Below are 22,136 nucleotides of genomic sequence, written 5' to 3' on the forward strand. Positions count from 1 at the left end.
TTGAACTTAGAATATATTAAGGCCTCCTTGAAAGTCACTAGCCATAGGGGTGGATTTGAGAATTGCCACGCTTCCCTGAGCATCTGCTTTTCAGAGTCATGAAGCATTAAATCAGAAAGGGACGCAGGGGACTGAATCACCCGCCTCCTTCATTATACAGATGAGGCACCTGAGCCCCAGAGAGGAGTTCAGGCTGCTCTCAGCAGAGCCACAGATCCCATCAGGGCTGCTGGGGCTCCTCCCTGCACATCACATGTCACATTCAAGCCAGTAAAAGGAGGCGCCTGCTCACAGAAACACTGTGCCATCCCATAAGAACCCAGCTATAGACAGACCTCCTCCTGGGCACCCACTGTCTACTCTAGGGCCACCTTCTGACTCTGTGCCTCTAGGGTCTTTGCTGGTTCCCAGGATGCTTGGGAGAAGAAAGCCCTTATAAGAGAAATGTCCAGGGCAATGTGGAGCCCAGCCTCCCCTCTCCCTCACAACCCCTGGGCTTTCTTATCCCAACCTTCCCCCTTGGTCATAGGGAGGGGGTTTCCCCCAACCAAACCTGGACCTTGGCCTGACCTTCCCCTTCCGGGGCTCCCTTCTTCCCCATCCCCTGAACCACCCTCCCTCTGACCTCTTATCAAACTGGCTCAGGGGAACACCTGGATTTTAGGATGACTCAGGAATGTAATGGACGTTTGTCAGCTTGACAAGACACTGAAAAAGGGCCCCAGGCGCCATCATCAGAAGTAGAATCTGTTCCTAGAATTGAAAGCATTGGAGGAGCTTTGGGCAAACAAGTATGCCTAAATCCTAATGCACCTGCAGAGATTCTGCTTGGGGGGCAGGGTAGGAATTTGTGCTTTTCAAACACACCCAAGGTGATCCCAATGCAACCCAGCTTCTGAACTCCTAGTGTAAAGCCCCAAGCAGTTCTCTGGGTGCCTTCAGTTCTAAGCCACTTTCTTATAGCCCTGCCTGTTGGGGTCACCTGCCTTCCCCTCCATGCAGGCAGAACTACAGCCTCTGCCCCCAGTTTGCCCTTTAGGAGAATGAGGAGGTCACAGCCTGCTTCTCTGTCTCCTCCTTCCTGCCTGAGACAGGGGCCCTGCTTCCTTACCATAGTTGTCCTTGACCCTGAATCAAAGTACATTTGGCCAGGGTTCCCAGAAGTGGGTTCCCCAGAACAACTGTTTCAGGGATGGTCAAAGGACATTTCATGTAAAAAGGGCCTCATCCCCGAGGGTCAAACAGAACAGAATTCTGCAGGAATTCTCCAGATGCTGATGGATATTGGAAATCTCCGAGAGTCTCTTACACTGAATTTTCCAGGGAGCTCTTCTTTTCTAGAGCGGATGAAGGGTCTGTAGAGATGCTGATCTAAGCAATCAGCCAGCTCTGATCCTGCGGCAGGAATGAGGCAGCTGCACCAGGGCCCAAGGGGCAGCCTGGGGACAGGGGAGCCCTTCAAAACCTAAATCGCAAACAGGGTCACTGATCCAGCAGGCCCTCTCCAGCCCCAGAGCCAGGCAGGCCCCTCCCTCCCCTTTCTACCCTCCCACCCTCTCTTTAAAGGTTGACCATGCAGGATGCTTATTTTAGTTTCATTGAACGAAATCATGGGAGGGAGGTGGCGCACTCGGTATGGTCCACTGGGGGATGCGGATGGGAGCCCCCCTCCCCACCTTGGACCAGAGGCCTAACCCGGTGTGCTCTACTGGCCCTGTGACTGCAGGGGGCACCAGTGTCGGGACTATTTCTATGAATGACCCCTGCCCCTGGAGCTGAGCGAGGAAGAGCAGTGTCTGCATGCTTGCCTCTGTCCCCTGTCCTTGTCATTACACCCATGAGTGTCGTCTGCACCCCACTTGCCCACAGTTCCTCCCGGGGGGGGGGGGCTTCTTCGCCCTTCTCTGGGCTGTTAATTCCCCTCAAAGTAGCCTCATTCTGTGATTCTCCCTCCCTAAGCCCAGCCTGCAGGGGCTTCCGTTGATCTTGTTTCGTGAATGTTTTTAGCAGAGAGGGTCCCCCTGGTGTGGGGGGATCTGATTGCATAAGTTGTCTCCACACCCCGTCCTGAGAGAGGAGAACGCTGTAGGGCTGGCTTGGAGGTGGAATGAGCTTTATTAACCATGGGAAGACCTAGCACAAGCTTAGACCCTCACTTCCTACTGCATCCCCTGCCCACCTGGTCCCTCCCATCCACGCTTCCACCTAGGAGCCCCAGCTGCTATCTCAATGTCTTAGGGGCTCCAGGGGTCCCCACAGGGGTCAGCAAAACTCACATATGTCAAATAAGGCTCCCACAACGTTCTGTGGCTGGAAAACTGTAACTCATCCAGCTCCCTCCTTCGTAACTGCAAGTATAGCATGGATGACAATGCTGAGAAGCTTATGGAAATCTTTCAGGTTATTTGCACATCACTTCTCAGCCCTCTGGGCACGGCAGAGGCTCTCAGACCTTCTACCCTTGGCAGACAGCCCAGTTCTCTTCCTTGGCCCATAGGCCTTCAGGAGCCTGTTTCCCCTCCCCCCTCGGCATCCCAATTCACTTTCCCCTCACCCACCACCCTCCAGCATCTTCCACTTCATCCCCACCTGAGGATCTTTGTCCTCCTAATCTCTCCTGCCTGAAGCTCTTCCTACTTGGCTTTGCAAGGTTGGCTCATTCAGGTCCAAAGGTCACCTCCTCCAGGAGGCCTTTCTTGACCACCTAATTTGAAGAAGATAGACACGCCCACCCCCATGTCCCAGCAATCCTGTGTTGCACTTTCTTTGTCACTTGCCTCTGTCTAAAGAGTGCTGGTTGGTTGGTTTCCTTGGTGGTTGTCTGACTCCCCCTGCCCTAGCCCCCACCAAATCAAAATTGCATGGGACAAGTGCCCATCACACAGATGATCTGTCTTGATCTTCTTCTATCCCCAACACCTAGAAAATGCTCAGCACAGGGCAGGTACTCAGTAAAAGTGTGCTAACCCGACAAATGACTTTAGGCCAGTACTTTTCGAACTGTCTTCAGGGAGTCTGTGGCCATTGTCTGTGATGCCCCACAGAGGCCATAGAGGTAAGTAGAGAGGAACAGTGACTTTAGGGGTCCCCCCCAAGTCAGATTTGATCAGAACAACTGTACTTTTGTGTCTTTTGAAAGCCACTGATATGGGACTTTCTACTCTTGTCAGAGATCAGAAAACTGGGCCCTAGAAAGGAGTATGTCCACTAGAATGCTGAACGAAGTAAGTCAATCAGAGAAGAACGAATACCATATGATCTCACTCCTATGGGGAATTGAAGAAACAAAACAAATGAGCAAAAATGAAAAGGGGGGGGGGAGCATGATGAAGGCAAACCAAAAAACAAACTCTTTTTTTTTTTAAGATTTTATTTATTTATTTGACAGAAAGACAGGGGGAGAGAGCATGAGAGGGGAGAAGGTCAGAGGGAGAAGCCAACTCCCCATGGAGCAGGGAGCCCGATGCGGGGCTCGATCCCAGGACTCTGGGATCATGACCTGAGCTGAAGGCAGTCGCCTAACCAACTGAGCCACCCGGATGCCCAAGAAACAAACTCTGAACTGTAGAGAACAGACTGGTGGTGGGCAGGGGAGAGGTGGGAGCAGGCATGGGGACATCGGGGCTGGGATGAAGGATGAAATTTGTCGTGATGAGCACCGAGGGTCGTATGGAAGACTTGAATCACTATATTGTGCACCTGAGACTAATATAAGACTATGTTCACCATCCTGGCATTAAAATAAATTTAAAAAAAAAGAACATGTGTGGCTTAGCTAAGGGTCTGGCAGGGGCTGGTGTCAGAGCTGGAACTTGGACCCAACTCCCACTGAACTGGGTCCTTGTCTAAAAACAGCCCCCGCCTGTCCTGGCCCCCTCGGCAGCCCCATTTCACCCTGGCCATGGCTCGGGGACTCTGCAGTGTCAGCACGGCCACCACCTGAGCCAGCTCGGGCTCTGCCACCAAGGGGACCCAGCTGCGGGGAGACGTGGCCGCTCTCCACACGCCAGTACCCTCTTCTTAGCTTCCCTTAGTAGCTCATGATGACTCGAGCATCCCGGGGTAACAGCTGCTTTTAGGAATTAATTTGTATTTTTAGGTTCTACCACCTTTGGAGCCTCAAATTCTATCACTGGGCTACTCAGCGTGGACAGTGAGCCTTCTGTCATCTTGTTTCCTTTACCTTTTTCAAGCTGTGGGGTCCTGGCACTCCCTATGGCCTGGAGGAAGAGGGCCAGGCCAGGGGGTTAGGACAGAGAGCAAGAGGGGTTTCCCGGCTTTCGTGACTCTGCAGACCACAGCGGGCAATGCTTCTCGGCCTTCACCGTCCACACTGAACAGCATCTCCCCTCCAGCTCGCCTGTGTGCCTGGCGTCTCAGATTCTCCCCCTGGGGGCCTCCCTGGAGCCTGGGACCCTATCCTGTCTCTCTTTTGTGATGGAGGGTCCAGCCCATGGTCGTCAATGTTTTATTCCCAGGCCATTGTCCCATAGGAGGGGGGGTCAGGTGGATGGGCTCCAATTCTCCAGCTGTGTGACCTTGCCGGAGCTGATTAGTCTTGCATGCCTCAGTTTCCATATCTGTAAATCAGGTATAACGTCTCTGACCTCATGAGTTTGTGGATCCCCTCAGGTGTTGAGGTTAAAATGACATCACTAAACCAAGCTACCTGGCAGGGAGCAAATGCCCTCCAAGCAGAACAGTTGTTAATCATGAATATCCCCGGGCATTCCTGGGATCTGAGAACCTGACCTTTTGCAGAGATGGGTGGGGTGGTCACGTGACTACCTCTGCTTGCCCAGCCAAGTGGGGAACCCAAGAATAGCCTTGTGCTTTGTGCCACCTGGAAGCTAGCAGTGGAACAGGGCAGGTCCCCTGGCAGGGCCGACAGCAGGTGGCTCAGCAAGACCTGTTGTACCAAGCCCCCATCCCACCCCCACCCCGCACTGTGTAATCCCAGAGGATGCCATTCCGTTCCCTTCCATGTGTAGACTGCCCCCTGTGGGCACCACAGCTACAAAGGCTGGACCAGCAAGAAATTCCTTTTCAGATGTTCTAACTGCTACCAACTTGGCTGTGCTTTCAGGAGGTGGGCTGGGGAAGGAGAGCTGGTGCTGGACTCAGAGCTCCCTCCACACACCTGTTCCATGTCCTGTTCCATGCCCTGTCCTCCCCTTCTGGGACTGGGGAACCAGGAAGTCTAACTGTCCCAAGAGAACCTTCGATGGTTCTGAGCTAGCAAAGGCAGCTGAACTGCCTGAGTTGTGTCTCTGTTGAAACGTCAGTGTTTCTTGGTCCTACCTGGATTCTAGGAGAAAAGATGCTCTGAGTCCAGACGGGACCAGAAACCTCAAAGAAAAGTTCACCTCTGGGTTTTTGTTATTAAAAGACAGTTTCCAGACCAGGATCTGGGCTGTTTCTCCCTTCTCCTGGCTCCCTAGAAAAACAGAGAGCCACCGTCATCAATCAGTGAGAGCGGAAGGGGAGATGGAAGGACCTGATGAGGGCAGGAGGGTCAAAGAGCCAAACCAAGGAAGTCACAAAGACTGGGTTCAAAGGGAAGATGAGAAAGATCTAGAAAAATCCATCAAGAACAATCCCAGGGCACCTGGCTAGCTCAGTCGATAGAGTCTGCGGCTCTTAATCTCAAGGTTGTGAGTTTGAGCCCCACGATGGGTGTAGAGATTACTTAAAAATAAAATCCAAAAAACAAAACAAAACAAAACAGGAGGGCGCTGGGTGGCTCAGTCCATTAAGCCTCTGCCTTCAGCTCAGGTCATGATCCCAGGGTCCTGGGATCAAGCCCTGTATCAGGGTCCCTGCTCATTGGGAAGCTTGCTTCTCCCTCCCTCTCCCACTGCTGGGCCCCCTCTCTCACTGTGTCTCTCTCTCTGTCAAATAAATAAAATTAAAAAAAAAAAAAATCCCAAAGCAGGACACGTCTCCACTAAGAAAAAAAAGGCAGGAGAGATTTAGTCTAGACCTGAGAAGTAAAGAAATCTCTAAAGAAATCTCAGTCATCCTGAGGTTGACGACCAAGTAAGGTAGGGCAGTCTCCTTTTTTTAGAAGTGTTTTTAGTTGTAGTCGTAATACAATAGAAAGTTACCTATCGTATTGGTTTCCCCAGGGCTGCTGTAACAAAGCACCGCAAAGGGGGCGGTTAAAATGACAGAAATGTATCACCTCACAGTTCTGGAGTCTAGAAGTCCAAAATCAAGGTCTCTTCAGAGCCATGCTCCCTCTGAAACCTGTAGGAGAGAACCCATCCTTGCCTCTTCCTGGCTACTGGTAATGGCCTTCAGTTTGTGGTGTTCCTGGGCCAGGAGCTGGCCCACTCTGATCTCTGCCTCTGAGTAATGTTCTCCGTGCATGCCTGGGTCTTCACACCTGTTCACACTTCTTATGAAGACACCAGTCATACTGGAATAAAGGTCCATCCCAATGACTTCACCTTGACTCGATTATATCTGCAAAGACCCTCTTTCCAGATAAGGTCACATTCACAGGTCCTGGGGGTTAGGGCTTCAGCATATCTTTTTTGGGGGGTGGGGAACTCAGTTCAACCAATGACACCCTTCATTGACTGGTTACTATATTTTGGATTCATGCTTCGTCTCTGAGACATACAGGAAGTTTATCAAGTTAGATAAACGACGTGTTCTCTGATGGGTCAGTGCTTTTATGCTAACCAGAGACTGGATATGTTGAGTAGAAAGGATATAAACGTTTTCTCATGACCCAAAGCAGCAAGAAGCTTGAAGTAGGTCTAATATTCCCATTCCGTAGATGGTGAAACAGAGGCATGGCTGGTAAGTTATCGGGCCAGGGCTGAAACTCGTGACCGTCTGATTCCAAAGTTCATGGTTTCTTGGCTAGTCCATGCCCACAGAGAAGGTGAATTTCTCAGATTGGACCCAGACATGTAATGTAAGAAAGAGAAGCAAAGAGGCTTGTCTCTCAGTCTGGGGCCCATGCATGGGTGTGAGTATACAGATTTGCTCACTCTGGCATTCCATACCTATGAACCTCATGGGGGCTCCTTGGCTCACAGTCTCCAGGAGCACCTTAGGAAGAGAGTCATGAGCTGGGAAGACCTCGGGCCCAGAGTCTGTTGAGCCCTTAACTGCGACAGAAGAAAATTCTGACGGTCAGTCCATTCCCAAGAATTTTATAGTACCAGAGAACTTTCTTCTCTCCTCTACCCCAGCCCCAGGCCCTCCCCCTCCCCCACCCCACCCTTCCTCCACTGGCTACCACCTTGGTCACTGGGGAGTTCATTGTCCTGAATGTAGATTTTTTTTTTTAAGGATATAAAATTTCCTTTTATTTTTGGAAACACTTTTTCTCTGAAACACGTTTTACCATCCCAGAAAGTTGAGGGACTATAAACACTAGACATGGGAAAATAAAAATCTACTCTAAACCTAACACCCAGAGATAACCAGAGTTAAACTTAGGTACCTCCTTCAGGTCTTTTCCCCCCATGAATAGATACACCCAAAAACGGAATGGCGTTGCATTGCACGTAACATTTTGCCCATTTGCTTTTTGTGTGAACGTGTTTCCAAGTCAGGACGCAGTTTTCCATAATTAGAATATCCCGCGTGCCAGGCTCTCTATGGGACACCGAGGGAAAACACAAGGAGGAGGGAAGTCTGCCCTGTCCTCGAGGAGAGCCCGCAGGCCAGGTAGGAGAAAGTAGGAAGCAGAGCGCCCCAGGGCCTCATCCTAGCACGGCTGTTGTCTGTGCAGCTGTGGGTGAATTTTCCCACCCAGGAAGGTGGGCCCCGCTGCTCCCACAAAGCTCAGATAGGGCTGGGGTCTGAGGCTGAGTTATGGTGCAGGGGTAGTTACCGAGAGAGAGCACCCTTCGGCAAGAAAGTCTACAGGTGCCCCCCCCTCCCAGTGTATCTGTGCCCCAGCAAGCCCGAGACTCAAATTTGCTGCTCCCGGAATCAGCCTCGGGTCCCTTGTTCCTCTCATGGTGCGAGCATCTTAAAGAGCCAAGCCTGGTTCTAGTTTTAATGTAAGTACAGCTCCAAAAACATGGCCTTCTAACAAGCCCACTAATGCGTCCGCTGCTCAGATAATTAACCCAAAATTGAAAAAAGGACCATTGTGTTTGATTCATTGAGGGGGAGTGTGAGGGGCCCCAACATGGTGCCTTCTTGGGAATTTTCAAGAGAAATGTTAAATCATACCTGGTTTCTCCTTTGCTTTAGAGCCCAACCCCAGGAAGACGCAGGCATTCCTGGATGCCAAAGGCAGTGCCCGGCAGGGACCTGTGTGTGGGAAGGCCTCCTTGACCATAGAGAGCACTCCAGAAAAAAAAAAAAAAAAAGGGACCTGTCCAAATGGAATAGTGCATAAAGATCTCTACATACTGGCACAGATAGGGATATTGATTTTCCTCCTCAAAGGGAAAGGCAGTAGTCAAATTCGTAGAGACAGAAAGTGGAATGGTGGTTGCCAGGAGCTGGGGGAGGGGAAAATGGGAGTTGTCTTCCAAGGGGCACAAAGTTTCAGCTGGGCAGATGGTGATAATGGCGGCAGGGTCATGTGACATATGAACGTACCTCATGTTACAGAACTGTAAGAAATATGAACTTAAAGATAGTGAAGATGGTAAACTTTGTGGAGCGCCTGGGTGGCTCAGTCAGTAAAGCATCTGACTCTTTATCTCAGGTCAGTCCTCATCTCTGGGTCATGAGTTCAAGCCCCCCAATGGTGTTCCCCATTGGAGTTACTAAAAAAAAAAAAAAGACAGTAACTTTTGTGTTAGGCATATCTTACCACAATTCTTTTTAAAAGAATTTGAAACAATAACCATGCAAAAGGAAAGGTGGATTTCTTGTGAGGACCATGTCCTTGGAGAAACACTTGGAGAAGCACCTGCACCTGTGAGGAGCCCCGAGGCAGAGGACTGCGGGAGTCCTTCGAAGGTGCTTTCTGGAAGGCGGCTGTGCTGGCTTCCTGTCGGGAGGCTATTAGGCCCCATAATCCTGACAGCTGTGCAGGGCAGAGTGGCACAGCCAGAGAAGGCTGGCCGAGCACTGGGGACATGCTGGAGACAGCTGGAAGGGGAGGAAACGGGGGAAGAAGCAGAAGGTCATGCCCGGGCTCACGGCTCTTGGCCAACTCTTCTGGAACAAGCTGAGAGTCAGAGGGGGTCTGTGAGGGGCTCAGAGAGCAAGCTCTTCAGGGCTTTCAGCCTTGTTCTACAGCCCCAAGGTGGCTGGGTGCTCTGCCCCAACTCTAAAGCTTAACCCCATCCATGGGAAGACTCCTTTCGTGGGAGGAACTCGGCAAATGTCTGTGAACGGAAGCCATGCTTTAAGGCTGGGTCCGTACATGGTCAAAGGCCTTTGAACAATGAGAATGGACTCCTGACAGGCTCTGCCCTCTGCACCAAACTCCATTGCTAGCATATACGTGGGAAGCAGAGAACAGGTTAGCCACTCCCACAGCCATTTGAGGGAAGTCATTGACTTGCTCTAAGCCTCCGTCTCCAGGACCCCCTCTCGGGATGATTGTGAGCATTGAATGAGACAACATCTTTGTTCAGACTGCTGTCGGGCACCATGCTGGCTTGGGGGCAGCTTTCAATACAGGGTCATTTTTAGAGGATGTAGTTATCGGTGCTCAGGCATGCAGGAGACCCAAGGAAGGACGCAGGAGACCCAAGGAAGGATGCGCCCAGTGCCCACTCCTGTAGGCACCATCTCCTTGTGGAGACAGACAAATGCTGCAGGCCATATGTGATCCTGCTTTAATGGAGGAGGGTGAACTTGGCCACAGTGGGGTCCTGGTGAGACTTTCCAGAGGTGGGGGCCAGTGACAGCTAGAGAAGAAGCTTCGGTTTCCTTCTGAAACACAGCTCAGATCAGGACATTCCTGAACACACACACTCCCCAGAGCCTCCCCATCACCTGCAGAAGGTGTAGGTGACTCACTAACCTAATTACAGGGGTCCTTCAAAATGTGGCCCCGTGGCCCCGCATTGTTTGTAACTTCATTTAATCCTACACCAGTTGGATGTACTCCTTTCCCCATGCCTTTGCTCATATGATCCTTCCCTCCTCGAAGGCCCTTTCCCTCTCCCATTGGGTCCCTGACTGTCTATCAAGGCTCAGCTCAAATGTTACCTTTTCCTCAGAGCACTCCCAGGCCTCCCAAACAGAGTGATTTCTGCATCTTCTCAGCTCCCAGAATTCTCTCAACCAGGGAGACCTTTCCTCGTGGGTTGTAGGATTTATTCATACATCTTCTCTCCCATCCCACACGGTGAGCCCTGGGGGCGGATACGCATGGGCCCATCCCTCCGTCCTCCTCAGCACCCACGACAGAGTTTGACAGAGGAAAGAAGGGAGGGAGGAAAGCCAAAAATGGCTGGAACTTCTCCAGAGGAAAGGCAAATAATTATTCCTTCCACATGAGAGCTGAAAAAGAATCCTCTGCTTTTCAGAGCTCATGCTCTAAGAAAGGGAAAGGAGTGTGGGTGAAGGATGGCCATAAGGGGAAGGTGTGACTCTTGATCTCAGAGCTGGGAGTTCAAGTGCTGTGTTGGGGGCAGACATTACTTGAAAAATCTTAAAGAAAAAGAAAAAAGTGAATGAGGTTTTTTTATTTTCTCCAGTAATCCATTTTCTTACTTACTCTTGACTAGACCCCGGGACTAAATTTACAGAACCCGAGCGTCTGCCCCAGGGAGACAGTGGCCCCCTGTTTCCCACCAGCCACAAGCCAGGCACCTGGCCGTCTGCCTGCCCAGGGACTCGGCTGTCACCCCAAACACCTGATGGCCCTTTCTGACAAGCGGGCCTTTCCACCGGGACTCTCGGCTTCCAGACACCTCTACCAAAGATCATTTTGTAAACCTGGGCTCTGTTCTCAGCTGGGGAGGCCACCGAGACGTCCCACTGGACCCTCTAGCCCCTTCCCAAACCCCAGCAGGAAGGCGTTCTCCGTTCTGCCAGGTTGGCGGTGAGCACCGAGTGGAGGGAACTCAGCTCTTGGCCCAGGATCCCTGCCCCAGAAAAGGAGCTTGTGCCTGATGGAAAGTTTGGGCTGAAGGACACTCCCTTCCAAAATCCCAGGTTCGATATTTACACATCGTCTGAAATTAATGCAGAGAAAACCTCTAAGTGCCCAGCTGGAAGGGAAGTCTGAGAGCAGGAAGGGGTGGGTCCCAAGTCCTAGGGTTTTTTCCACAGAGAGAACGGGGCAAAGCTAAAAGTCCCTGAGTGAGTGTCTGGGAACCACTAATCGTACCATGTACGCCTCCACTTTAAACTGGTTTTACTGGGAATTTGCAATGGCGAGTGGGGAGAGGTGGGCATAACGGGGAAAGGTTGGTGGTGTTGAGCTGAATTTTTCCCTCCAGTGCTGCCCCCCTCCTTTTGGGGCCATGATGGCTGCAGGCACCCAGCCTTTAGGAAGCAAGACCGATGGCCAACCTTTCTTCTCAGCTCCCGGACTCAGCCTCCCCCCACCAAGCCTCTTGTAAATGCAGCCTTTATCAGATGCCAGCATGGCTCCAAGTTCTGTTTTGTCCCTGGATCTTTGGAGCCCCTCCCCACTCCGTACACAGCCCTTCTGCCCTACCCCTGGTCCTTTCCCAGCAGGAGAGGAACATGAATAAGTGTTTCCATGGGTGATGTATGAGTATTTCCATGGACTACAGGAAGGCTCCCAGCTCCCCTGACAGCCCCTGCTCCCAGGTACCCTTTCTGTGAGGGCTTCTCTTGGTCTCCAAGGCTGAGGAGGCAGGAATACCTTGAAATCAGGTGACATCCAACAGTTAGGATCAGTCTTAAGCTCACCACCCCTTGCATTCCCAAACTTAATCCAGAAGGGGCATCGCCCATGCATTAAGAACCGTCCATTCACGTATTCGATGAACATTTTTTATTTACCTGCTGTGTGCCAGGTACTGTTCTAGGCACTGGAAACAGACCAGTGAGCAAAAGAGAGGCAAGTCTCTGCCCTCACGGGGCGTATATTCTGGGAGGGGGAACAGATCATCAACACACTCGAAAGGATGATAATTTCCAATAATAATATAAATAAACAATATCAGGGAGGCACTAGGTGGGGGTGAAGGAACAGGGTGGTCAGGGAAAGGACCTTTGGACTGAGCCTAGATTGTTGCAAGGTGTCCAGCTAGGAAGAGATAAACAAGTGTATCTTGTGTATACCAGATACCAAAAGGCCCTTAGAAGGAAACAAGTTGGGGTGCCTGGGTGGCTTAGTGGGTTGAGCCTCTGCCTTCAGCTCGGATCGTGGTCTCAGGGTCCTGGGATCAAGCCCCAAATCGGGTTCTCTGTTCAGCAGGGAGCCTGCTCCCCAACCCCCACCCCGCTCTGCCTACTTGTGATCTCTCTCCGTTAAAAAAAAAAAAAAAAAGGAAACAAGTTTTTGTGCTTAAGGGGGAGCTAGAATATGGCTGGAAATGGAAGTAGGAGATGTGGTGTAAGCAGAAACGGGGGCAGATCACGTAGGGTAACGGGGGCAGATCACGTAGGGTCTTGCAGGCCATGGGAGAGGAGGGCTGGCTTTCACTCCAAGAACATTCACCCTGTGCTCCCGTGAAGTACCCAGGCCAAGCTTCCCTTTGCTTCAGCTTTCCCTTCTGATTGAAGCTTTCAGTGGGATACAAGCTCTCTTTCTCCCCACTCCTCCTGCCAGCTCCCCTGACGGGATCAGACTACCTGGGGGACATAGAAACTTCTGTTTTGTGATTTGGAAGGAACAAGAAGAAGTTTAGAACATGGTTCCCTGCCTCTCCTCTTGACTGGAAAGAAGCCATTTCCAGAAGCCTCCCCCAGGGATTTTCTGGCCGGAGATGGCAAGAAATTTGCCCAGCTTCACCCAAATAACAAGTTGTGGGTCAAAGGTATGAATTCAGGTTGTATTTTTAAGGTTTTCATCTTCTCCCATACTGCATTTTCCCCGGACAACTGGAGCAGAGACCACTTCAGGGAATTGCCTAGAGCCTGCGTTCACAGTGGACCCCAGAGAGCAGAGGAAGAACAGCCTATCTCTCGTCACAACAGATCCAAGTCAAACAGTTATCAGCTAAAAGTCCCTAGCAAGGACGTTTATCAGTGGGTGAAGGAGATCAAGGCAGAAAGGCCAGAGAGGAAAGAAGTGGTTGTCTTCTACAATATTGTATGTCTTCCGTGCCCTGACCAGGGTCTGCTCCTTCCAGTTCTCTGCTCTGCTCACCCCTCACCTCCATAGGCAGGGCCTTCCCCTTCCTACCATGCAGGCCTTCAGCAAACCCAGGCCCGCTTTTTTTTTTTCCTTTTCTTTTTTTAAACTGTGGAACCAGTAAAACCTAGACCCTGGCTGGGACGGTGAGGTTGGCCCCAGACTGGCATTGGCAGAAACAGCTCCTTGGGCTAATTTCTGAAGCTGAGTTCAGAAAGGGCTTCCTTCCCTTAGCTTCCCCCTCCCTGCGATCAGGAGCATGAGAAGCAGCAAGGAGCTGGCCAGCGCTTCCAGCGGCCAAAGGTGAGGGTGGGACATTAGAGCTCCTCCCTACCAATGGTAGGTCCAGGAGTGGGTCAGGACTCTCTCAGTTGGGAACTCACACTCACCCACAGAGTGGACCCCGCATTAGTGATCGTCAAGGGTTCCAGATGCTTCAGTGACAACAGAGCAAACAACAAAACAGGAATAAGGAAATCAAAGATATGGAAAAAGACACACAGAATAAGGAATAGGAGGAAGAGGGAGAGAGGAGAAAATACAAAAAGAATCTTCTCATTCACACACAAAAAAATACCTCCCCAAGGGGCGAAGGCTGTGCTGTGATTCCAGCTTACAGATGGGAAAACTGAGGGCTTCCATGAGTTCCCCAGTGAATTAGAACAGAGCTAGGACTGGGATCAGCTGCCTGCCTCTCCCTCTCCATACATCCCACCATCAATTAGCAGCTGCACTTGGGGTCACTCTGGCTAGAGGTGTCCTTGGTGTGGGATCGCTGTCCCATTCTCAATGCTGGGCTTGAAATCCCAATCTTAGGTGCATATGTCAACACCATGACGCACAAAGGTAGGACGGGTCTTGTCTGTGAACAACAAGAAAAGAGGCACTGTTGTGAGATTAACCCACAGATAAATGATCTGCTGGGGGCCAGGGGCTGGGGGAATGGGTGGCTTTGGTCCTTTTAAATCTCTCCCCCAGGACTGAAGTCATGGACACAGAGCCACTTAGTGACTAATCCTACTGGTCAACCAGTCTACCAAATCCAGGCATTCACCAGTAAGTAGGAATCCAATACCATTTTTTGTTGTTCCCAGCGTTGCATGAATTAATGTGGAGGGAATTCTCTTTTTTAACGTAAGCCTTGACTTTCATTCAGCCTTAAGGAGGTCACAGTGTGCATGGTGAGGCAGAGCTAGCATACATAGGAGAAAACCTAGGTGCTAACATGGCTGTAGCAGCAGTCCTAGTCAGGGGAGGCGAACCAGCCTGGTTCTTTGTTTAGCGTTAGATGCCTCCAGTAGTGTGCTGGTAAGCCCACTCCCAAAAAGGCAGGGAAAGCCAAACGCCATCATTTGTGGTGTTCCCTCATTTTCCGCGCTAGAGATAATCCCATGACCAATTTCAATCTCCCAGTGTGCCACCATTGAACACAGAGTTGGAAAGAGATATGGGAAGTTATCTCTGCCCAGCCAATGCGGCCTAGCCCTGGCGTCCCACTGGTTCTCTCAGGGACCCCAGGAAGGGAAGTCCCAACTTGTCTCACCCCTGGGCTGCACATGGGTTGTGACCTTCCCAAAGCCACAGGCTGTACCGGCGTGCTGACATGAAGGAACACGGCCAAGTACATCACCAGCGATGTAGCTGAGATTTATTGATTGCAAAATGCAAGTGGTCTATCCCACAGCTGTGGGCTCAACCAATGTGAGCCTCCAGCGTCCCTTCTCCTCCGACAGAGACCTGGGGTACTCGGGCCTGCCTTTGTTCATTCATTCATTCAGCAGATATTTCCTGAATGACCTCTCTCTGTGCTGGGCGCTCTGTGGAGGGCTGTGGAGACTTTGAGGCACAAGACAGACTCGTAGAGCTAACAACAGGGGACGATGATGACCGGGTCCCTAGAACTGGGTTCTGGTTCTGGCTCTACCTCCAACTTCCTGTGTGGCCTTGAGCAAGTCACTTAACCTCTCTGGGTCTTAGTTTCATCACCTGTAAGCTGAAGGAGTTGAACTTGCCTTTCACATGTCTCTTCCAGCTCTGGCTTTCTGTGGGTCCAAGAAGGGAGGTGAGGTCAGGAGGGCACAGGAGGAAGAGTTGAAGGAATGGGCAGGTCTGTGGGAGAACAGAAGACAGGAGAGCAGAGGGGACCCCTGGAGATCTGGCACGAGTCCCTTGAAGGAGGTGTGGACATGTTGAGTGTGGTCCCTGAGGGAGGAGTTCAGGGGTGGAAATTATAATGGGGGCGGGTCATTGGACCCCCGCTTCAGCCACGACATGAGCCACCTTGTGAAGGAGCGGGCCCCTCCTATTCAGTTAGAGACGAAAAGACCACCTGTCTTGGCCATGTAGACAGGATCCTCGGCAGGGAGGTCATGACTATAAACCCCAGCCACTGGCCCCTCTTCCGGTCAGCTCACCCAGTCCTGCCACCAAGGGACATCAGAGGGAGAGTGGTGTTGATGGCTGCCTGCTGAATGCCACACCTCCAAGCCCGGGACACAGTTTCCGCCCCAGATAGGAGAGCCGGACTGGTACATTATCTCACTTGGTCTTGAAACAGCCATGGGGTTGGGTCCTGGGGTATTAAAGTAGTAGGTAGCCAAGCCAGGACTGGGCCTGGGGGTCTCCCTTCTAGAGGGGGGGGGGTGTCTCAGGTCTGGGGGTCTCCATTGGATGTCCTGGAAGAGGGCTTCAAGGCAAGGGGGTGAGCTGCCCGTCCGGTCTCTTAATTTGGTGGAGTAAAGGCTTAGGCCCTGGCTGGGTCAGCAACCGTGAGGCAGAGTCTAGCTGATGAGAAGGTGGAGGTTTTTCCTACCTCCAGCTATGGGGCACGCACACGTGAGTGTGTGCGCGTACACACACACACACACACACACACACACCTTCAGCTCAGTTCAAAAACACTAGTAAGCTTACTTTCCCATCAGGCCTCCTAGTTCTTCTCTGCTGAGAAAGCCAGTTCCTTGGTGACCCACCCAGCCACACACAGAACCCCCTCAGCCCCCACCCTCCCATCATGCTCCCCCAAACTCCTGGTCTCACTTCAATCCAGACACCCCGGTCCCCTTCCTCTGCCCCAGCCCCGTCCCCTCGCCACCACCTCGCTGTGCTTGCCGTGGAGAAAGGCCTCCCTGTTGACAGGCTGGCAGAGTCTGTCTCCTTCCATAAAAGACTCAGTGAGTCCTGGAGACACTTGGAAGCCGGACAGAATGGTATTTCTCCCTATTTTCTTTACAGCTGAGAAAACACAAACACAAGAGCATATTTATTGCAATGTTTCTATCCCAAAGTTGGTCTTAAAAAAAGAAGAAGAAATAAAATTAGTTTCTCTGTCCAGTCCACCCCTACCCCAAACCCCTGCCCTGTCCGTTCCCGGTGGAGGCCAGGGAGAAAAACAGAGCGGGCCCCAGCCCCACAGAGAGGCACTGCCTCTGGGACAATGGCGGGCTTGTTCATGGAGTTTGGGAAGAAACGCGCCTCCAAAAACATACACAGAACTTCCCAGTGGAGGGTGTTCTGAGGGAAGAACAGGCGGGCTCTGTGTCTGGACACCGTATCCCGGAGGCTCTGGGAAGAGAGGAGCTCTCAAGTCTAGCCCCCTCCCCAGACAGGAGGGGACACCTTACCCTCCCAGCCTCTGGGGGACAATTTCCCACAACTGGTGGGCCTGAAAGGAGTGCCACACGTGAGTGGCCCCACACGGACCTGGAACCCCAGAGAATGAAGAAGGCATTGAAGGAGGAACATCTCTGAGGAGAAGCAAGGGACAGCTTGTTAGGTCTCTGGGATTTTCCAGATGTCCTATGGTGAGAGGGAAACATGCCTCACACACTCATCTCTGTCCCCTGAGTGGGGACAAAGTCCTTGGAGACTCTTTCCCCAAGAGATGGGGACGGACCGTCCTTCCATCTCTCAGGTGACAAACATATGTGGCATGAATGACAGGGATGTAAAGAAAGGTCAACTGGGTCAACCCAGAGTCCTGGGCCCTACCTGCCCCTCCCCCATGTATTCCTGGGAAAGGAGCCCAGGAGCTGCCCCTGCTCCCCACCCAACCCCCCACTGATGGTGACTGAGCCAACAGCGACACCTGCTGGGACATCAGACTCTGACACAGCGGGGAACCCAGGGGTGCGTCCCAGCCTCCCCAAAGCTCCATGCTTGTCTTTGTTCCAGGTCCTCCAGCCCTTCCACCTCCCTCCCCCCACCCCACAAGGAGCACCTGCGATGCAGGTACTTCCTAAACCAAGATGAAATGCTCCCAGTCTGGATGGGAGGGGAGGATGGGTGCCAGTGCGGGTCCCACCAACAGAGCAACTCAGGAAACATCATCAGGCACCTGTCATGGGGTGCCAGCCACAGGGTCTGCTACAGGACCGCACACTCTCTAGCTGGTGGTGCTCTGTCTTGGCCGCACATTAGAACCTTCTGGGGAGCTTTTAAAATGCCTCAAGACTAGGCTGAAGCTCACGTGATTTCCATATACAGCCAAGATCGATAACCACTGTTATGGTGGATCTCTTGTATGTTTAATGGGGTCTTTTTGGGGTCTACCTGCACTGACCCACTTGGAGTCAGGGGCCCAGCTGTGCAGGGGAGGCCTTTATGTTGTGGTTGTCATGGATTTGCATACTTGGCATGACAGTTTTACTGCAGATAACAATAAGGAAAGCTTTTCTGATTCCGGGAAGTCATTGTTTGGGCCAGTAGGAGGGATCTGGGGGTCCTGGGATCTCACTGCTCTCTTCCATGATTAATCTGTCCATTCCAAAGCCTCCTCAAGGGCTCTTTGGTTGGGAGTCCTTCCCCTGGCTTGACCCAGGCCCCTGTGAATTGTGTTCCAAAGCTCAGACTTTCTTTATCCTAACAACACAGAAGATTCCCAAATTTGAAGTTGGGGGCAGGCCTGGATTCCATCAAGGAGGTTGGCTAACTGATTTCACTTCTCTGGGCCTGGGGGATTATATCAGACTTCTCCAAAGAGATAGAATCAATTGGATGTGTGCGTCTGTAGAGAAAGGAATTGATGTAAGGAATTGCTCACATGATTCTGGAGGTACCAGGTAAGCCAGAGGCCCAATAAAGCCAGGGTATAGTTCCAACCTGAGTCTGAAGACTTGAGACCCAGGGAAAGCCAATGTTTCAGTGCAAATCTGAAAGCAGTTTTAAGGTCATCAGGCAGGAGGAATGGGCTCTCCCCTGGAAGCGGTTCAGTGTTTGTTTGTTTGTTTGTTTGTTTAAAAAAAAAAAAATTCACGCCTTCCACTGGTTAGACGAGGCCCACCCACATTATCAGGGCAACCTGCTTTACTTAGTTACCAACTTAAATGTTCACCTCATCCAAAAACACCCCCAGAGATGCACCCCAAATGATGTTTGAACAAATATCTGAGCAGCCCAGAGTCCAGTCAAATCGACATGACATCAACCATCACAGGGATCCTTCAGACACAGCCTTTACAGGTCAGAGGGTGGGACGTGCCCTGGAAGAGACAGGAGGAGGTTTCCAGCCTCGCACGTGTCATCAAACCGAGACATCCGAGGAGACATTACGAAGAGAGGATTCTTGGAGGAGACACCCTCGAACCACACGCAGCCGCCTTATCTTGCTGGGATGTCAGATCTCGGCCCGTGGAATTGATCACCTTGTGTCCTGTGCCACGTGACCTCCTATCTCACCATATCTGAACCTCCAACTAACCCCTCCGCCTCCCTTCTTGCAGGTGAACTATGACCACTTTACTCCTGGTGTTTGTGACTCTGAGAGTCATCACAGCCGTCAGCTCCCTAGAAGCTTCAGGTAAGGACACCCCCCGCGCGTGCCTCGCGCATCCAGCAGCCGCAGAAGACTGGATTCCGGGTACTAGGTCCCGAACTGAGTGCTGCTGCTCGCAGGGATACAAGCTCCCCCTTCCTGGCCTTTCCCCCGCCCTGCCTGCCCCTTCCCTATGGAAGGCAAGCCTCGCTGCGCGGGGAGCGCGCCCGTGCACCTGAACGCACGTACGCACGCATGCACACATGCACGCACGCACGCACGCGCATGCGCCCTGGAGCCCTGGCGCAGGTCGGCTCCCGGCCGTCCTAGCAGATGGGCAGCCGAGAGGGAGAGCTCCTGGCGGGTATCCATCTTCCCATCTCTTCTCTGTGGCTCTTACCCTAAACCGCCACACGCTGAGCTTGGGGTTGGGGCGGGATTATAGATAAGCCCAGAGAGGAAAAGCTGCCAAGGAAGGATCCGCTAGAACATCAAAGAAGAGAAAATTCCTTGAGAAGCAGAAAGAAGTCCCCAACGCCTCGCGCAGGTCTTTGTTTTTCTTGGCAAACTGTCCTCGGGAAGATCCCGCGGGGTCTTTCGCATATGGCAGGCACGAGGTGGGTTTCTGATCATGGAGCCCTCAACCAAGTAAACGAACTGCCCCCTGACTGCAGGACGGGTTGGCCCCAAAGTGAGCTGTATCTCCCTTAGACCTAGGCAGGAGAGGCCCCTGCTCTGGGCCATGCACTTTCGGGCTTCCCTCCGGCCCTCCTCCAGCCCCAGTGCTCCTTAAAGGATGAGGGGTCTGTAGGGACATGTCCATCCAGATCGAGGCTCTCTCCCTTTAGACCACACTCTGGATACCCAGCATGCCCCAGATTACCTGCCCACGTGGACCCAAGCCACTTCCAGGACCCATCCTCCAAGAGGGAGGACCCTGCTCTTGGTGAGAGCCGTCCCAGGCCTGAGGGAGAGGTCAAGGGGTGGCTGTTTGTGTGCGGTGTGGACAGAGCTGGGGTGTGAGGGCTGGGATAAGCGCAGACCCCTCACCGTGCAGAGAACTGGCAAAGAAGGCGGCCCCCTGCTTTTGCACCAGAGTCCAGTGCAAAACGCTAGGGAATCCAAGAATCCTAGATTAGAATCTGGCTTTTCATTTTGAAAGGTATCATTGTCAAATAAGAAGATAGAGCATATTTTATTTAACGATCTGTGGACTTGATTTATAACTTTTAAATATTTATACGTAGGATATATGGGTCTCCATCTGTACTCTCGCTCGGGGACCCACAAATATCCAGCCCTTGGCTGTAACCTGGGTGGTTTGCCCACACAGGCAAACCAGTTCATAGGGTCACATGAGAGCTTTAAAAACTGCAGTGTTCGGCCCTGCAGTCACTTTTAGCTCTCCCTGGAGAACCAGTGAACAGCCAGCTCTAAAACCATGCTGTGTTGTGGGGTGAAGGCTGAGCATTCAGAGGAAGATTTTTGTGGAAGGACCTAATAGTGGCTGCCCAGAACCTCAGAGCTTAGGGCTGGGCCCCCCAAACTTCCCTGCCCCCCCGTCCTTGCCCTGTTACGTATTTACCACCCACAAATATCTGAGACATTTTTATTTTCAACCTGTAGGCTCTCCTGGAAAAAAAAAAAAAAGGGGGTCCCATAAGTCTATGACCTGCCATGAAAGGTGCTATTTTTGCAAAAGCTGTTTCTTTCCCATTCCAGGAAGATCTTTTACTTCTAAGTGGATTTGGTAAACATGTGACATCTTGCCTACCAATACTCTCCGTGATTTTTTGAGTAGCTGCTCATATGCCACTCCCAATCCCCACCCCTCTCTGACTTTTTGTGGCCGTACATGAATGTCTACTCTTCTCTGACGCTTCTCCAGCCGGTCCCCCATCCCTGAGTCCCCAACAGCAGGAGAAAATGCCTTGTCCTTCCGCAAAGACAGGATGGAGTCCAAAGCAGACCTCAAGTGTCTATGTCATTTTGCATGTGAGCTTTAAACATCATGTGGATTTATTTTTCTTCCTCATCACAACTTTTCCTGCCCAGAAGTGATTTTCCCCCAAATCTTTAAGCTGTCATTTCAGGAAGATAGGAGTCCTGTTTCTCTTATGGCTTGGTATCCCCTGGGGTACCCCAGGTTGAGAGACAGAGAGGCAGAATCTCAGCTCTAAAGTTTTCTTTGCCCTCCCTGCAGCCCTTTTCCAGTCCCATAGTTCCTGTCTTGAGGTAAGGAGACCGGGGTTCTTGAGGAAGGTTGCTCTGGAAAAGGTGTTGTAAAGCTTCCCAGAATTCCAGATGGTACAGGAGTGTTCCACACACACACCGTAAATACAGACGCACTCACGGGATTTTGTCATTTCCAGAACTGACCCGGAGGCTGGGTGGTCCTCTCCAGTCACTAACAGCTCTGTCCCTGCCCCACAGACCCTGACAACTCACTGAGTGTCAGCATCCCCGAACCGTCCCCTCTGCGGGTCCTCCTGGGGAACTCCCTCAGCATCCCCTGCTACTTCATCGACCCCATGCATCCTGTGACCACCGCCCCCTCCACTGCCCCCCTCGCCCCGAGAATTAAGTGGAGCCGCATTTCCAAGGAGAAGGAGGTGGTCCTGTTGGTAGCCACGGAAGGGCAGGTACGGGTCAACAGTGCCTACCAAGACAAGGTCTCGCTGCCCAACTACCCGGCCATCCCCAGCGACGCCACCTTGGAAATCCAGAACCTTCGCTCCAATGACTCTGGGATCTACCGCTGTGAGGTTATGCACGGCATTGAGGACAGCGAGGCTACCGTAGAGGTCATGGTGAAAGGTGAGAACATCCCAGAGGGACACTGCTTCACCTGGGGAAAGAACCAGAATGGTATGCTCACGGGAATGGATGCAGGCAGGCTGGTTTTCAAATCCCGGCTCCTACCCCACCAGCTTCCACCCACCTGAGTCAAGTCACTTAACTTCAGTTGTGTCTCTGTAACACGGAGATGGGACTGTCATTCTCTCTGGACTTTGAGGGACTTAAAAACATCTTGGCCATCATCACATGTAAATGAAAGTTTGTGCTTTGCTACAATCCCATAATTCCGTGATCATTCCCATTTTACAGATAAGCAAACTGAGGTTAGGTGATCTGCCTGACATTTCCCTGGAAGCGAGCCAGAGTGGTCTC

At 51.8% G+C, this 22,136-nt stretch overlaps 1 protein-coding gene across 4 annotated transcripts in view; it reads left to right on the plus strand.

The window, feature by feature from the left end:
• Positions 1 to 22,136, plus strand: part of ACAN (aggrecan) — a 60,486-nt gene that overhangs the window by 6,362 nt on the left and 31,988 nt on the right. For all 4 annotated transcript variants that reach the window (XM_082736051.1, XM_082736053.1, XM_082736052.1 and 1 more), the window contains exons 2-3: positions 18,934 to 19,010; positions 21,399 to 21,782. In XM_082736051.1, coding sequence (XP_082592177.1) covers positions 18,941 to 19,010; positions 21,399 to 21,782 — 454 coding nt within the window. In that variant the 5' untranslated portion in view covers positions 18,934 to 18,940. The remainder of the gene's footprint in view (positions 1 to 18,933; positions 19,011 to 21,398; positions 21,783 to 22,136) is intronic.

Source organism: Mustela nivalis (genome assembly GCF_964662115.1).
Source record: "Mustela nivalis genome assembly, chromosome: 6".
NCBI lineage: Eukaryota > Metazoa > Chordata > Mammalia > Carnivora > Mustelidae > Mustela > Mustela nivalis.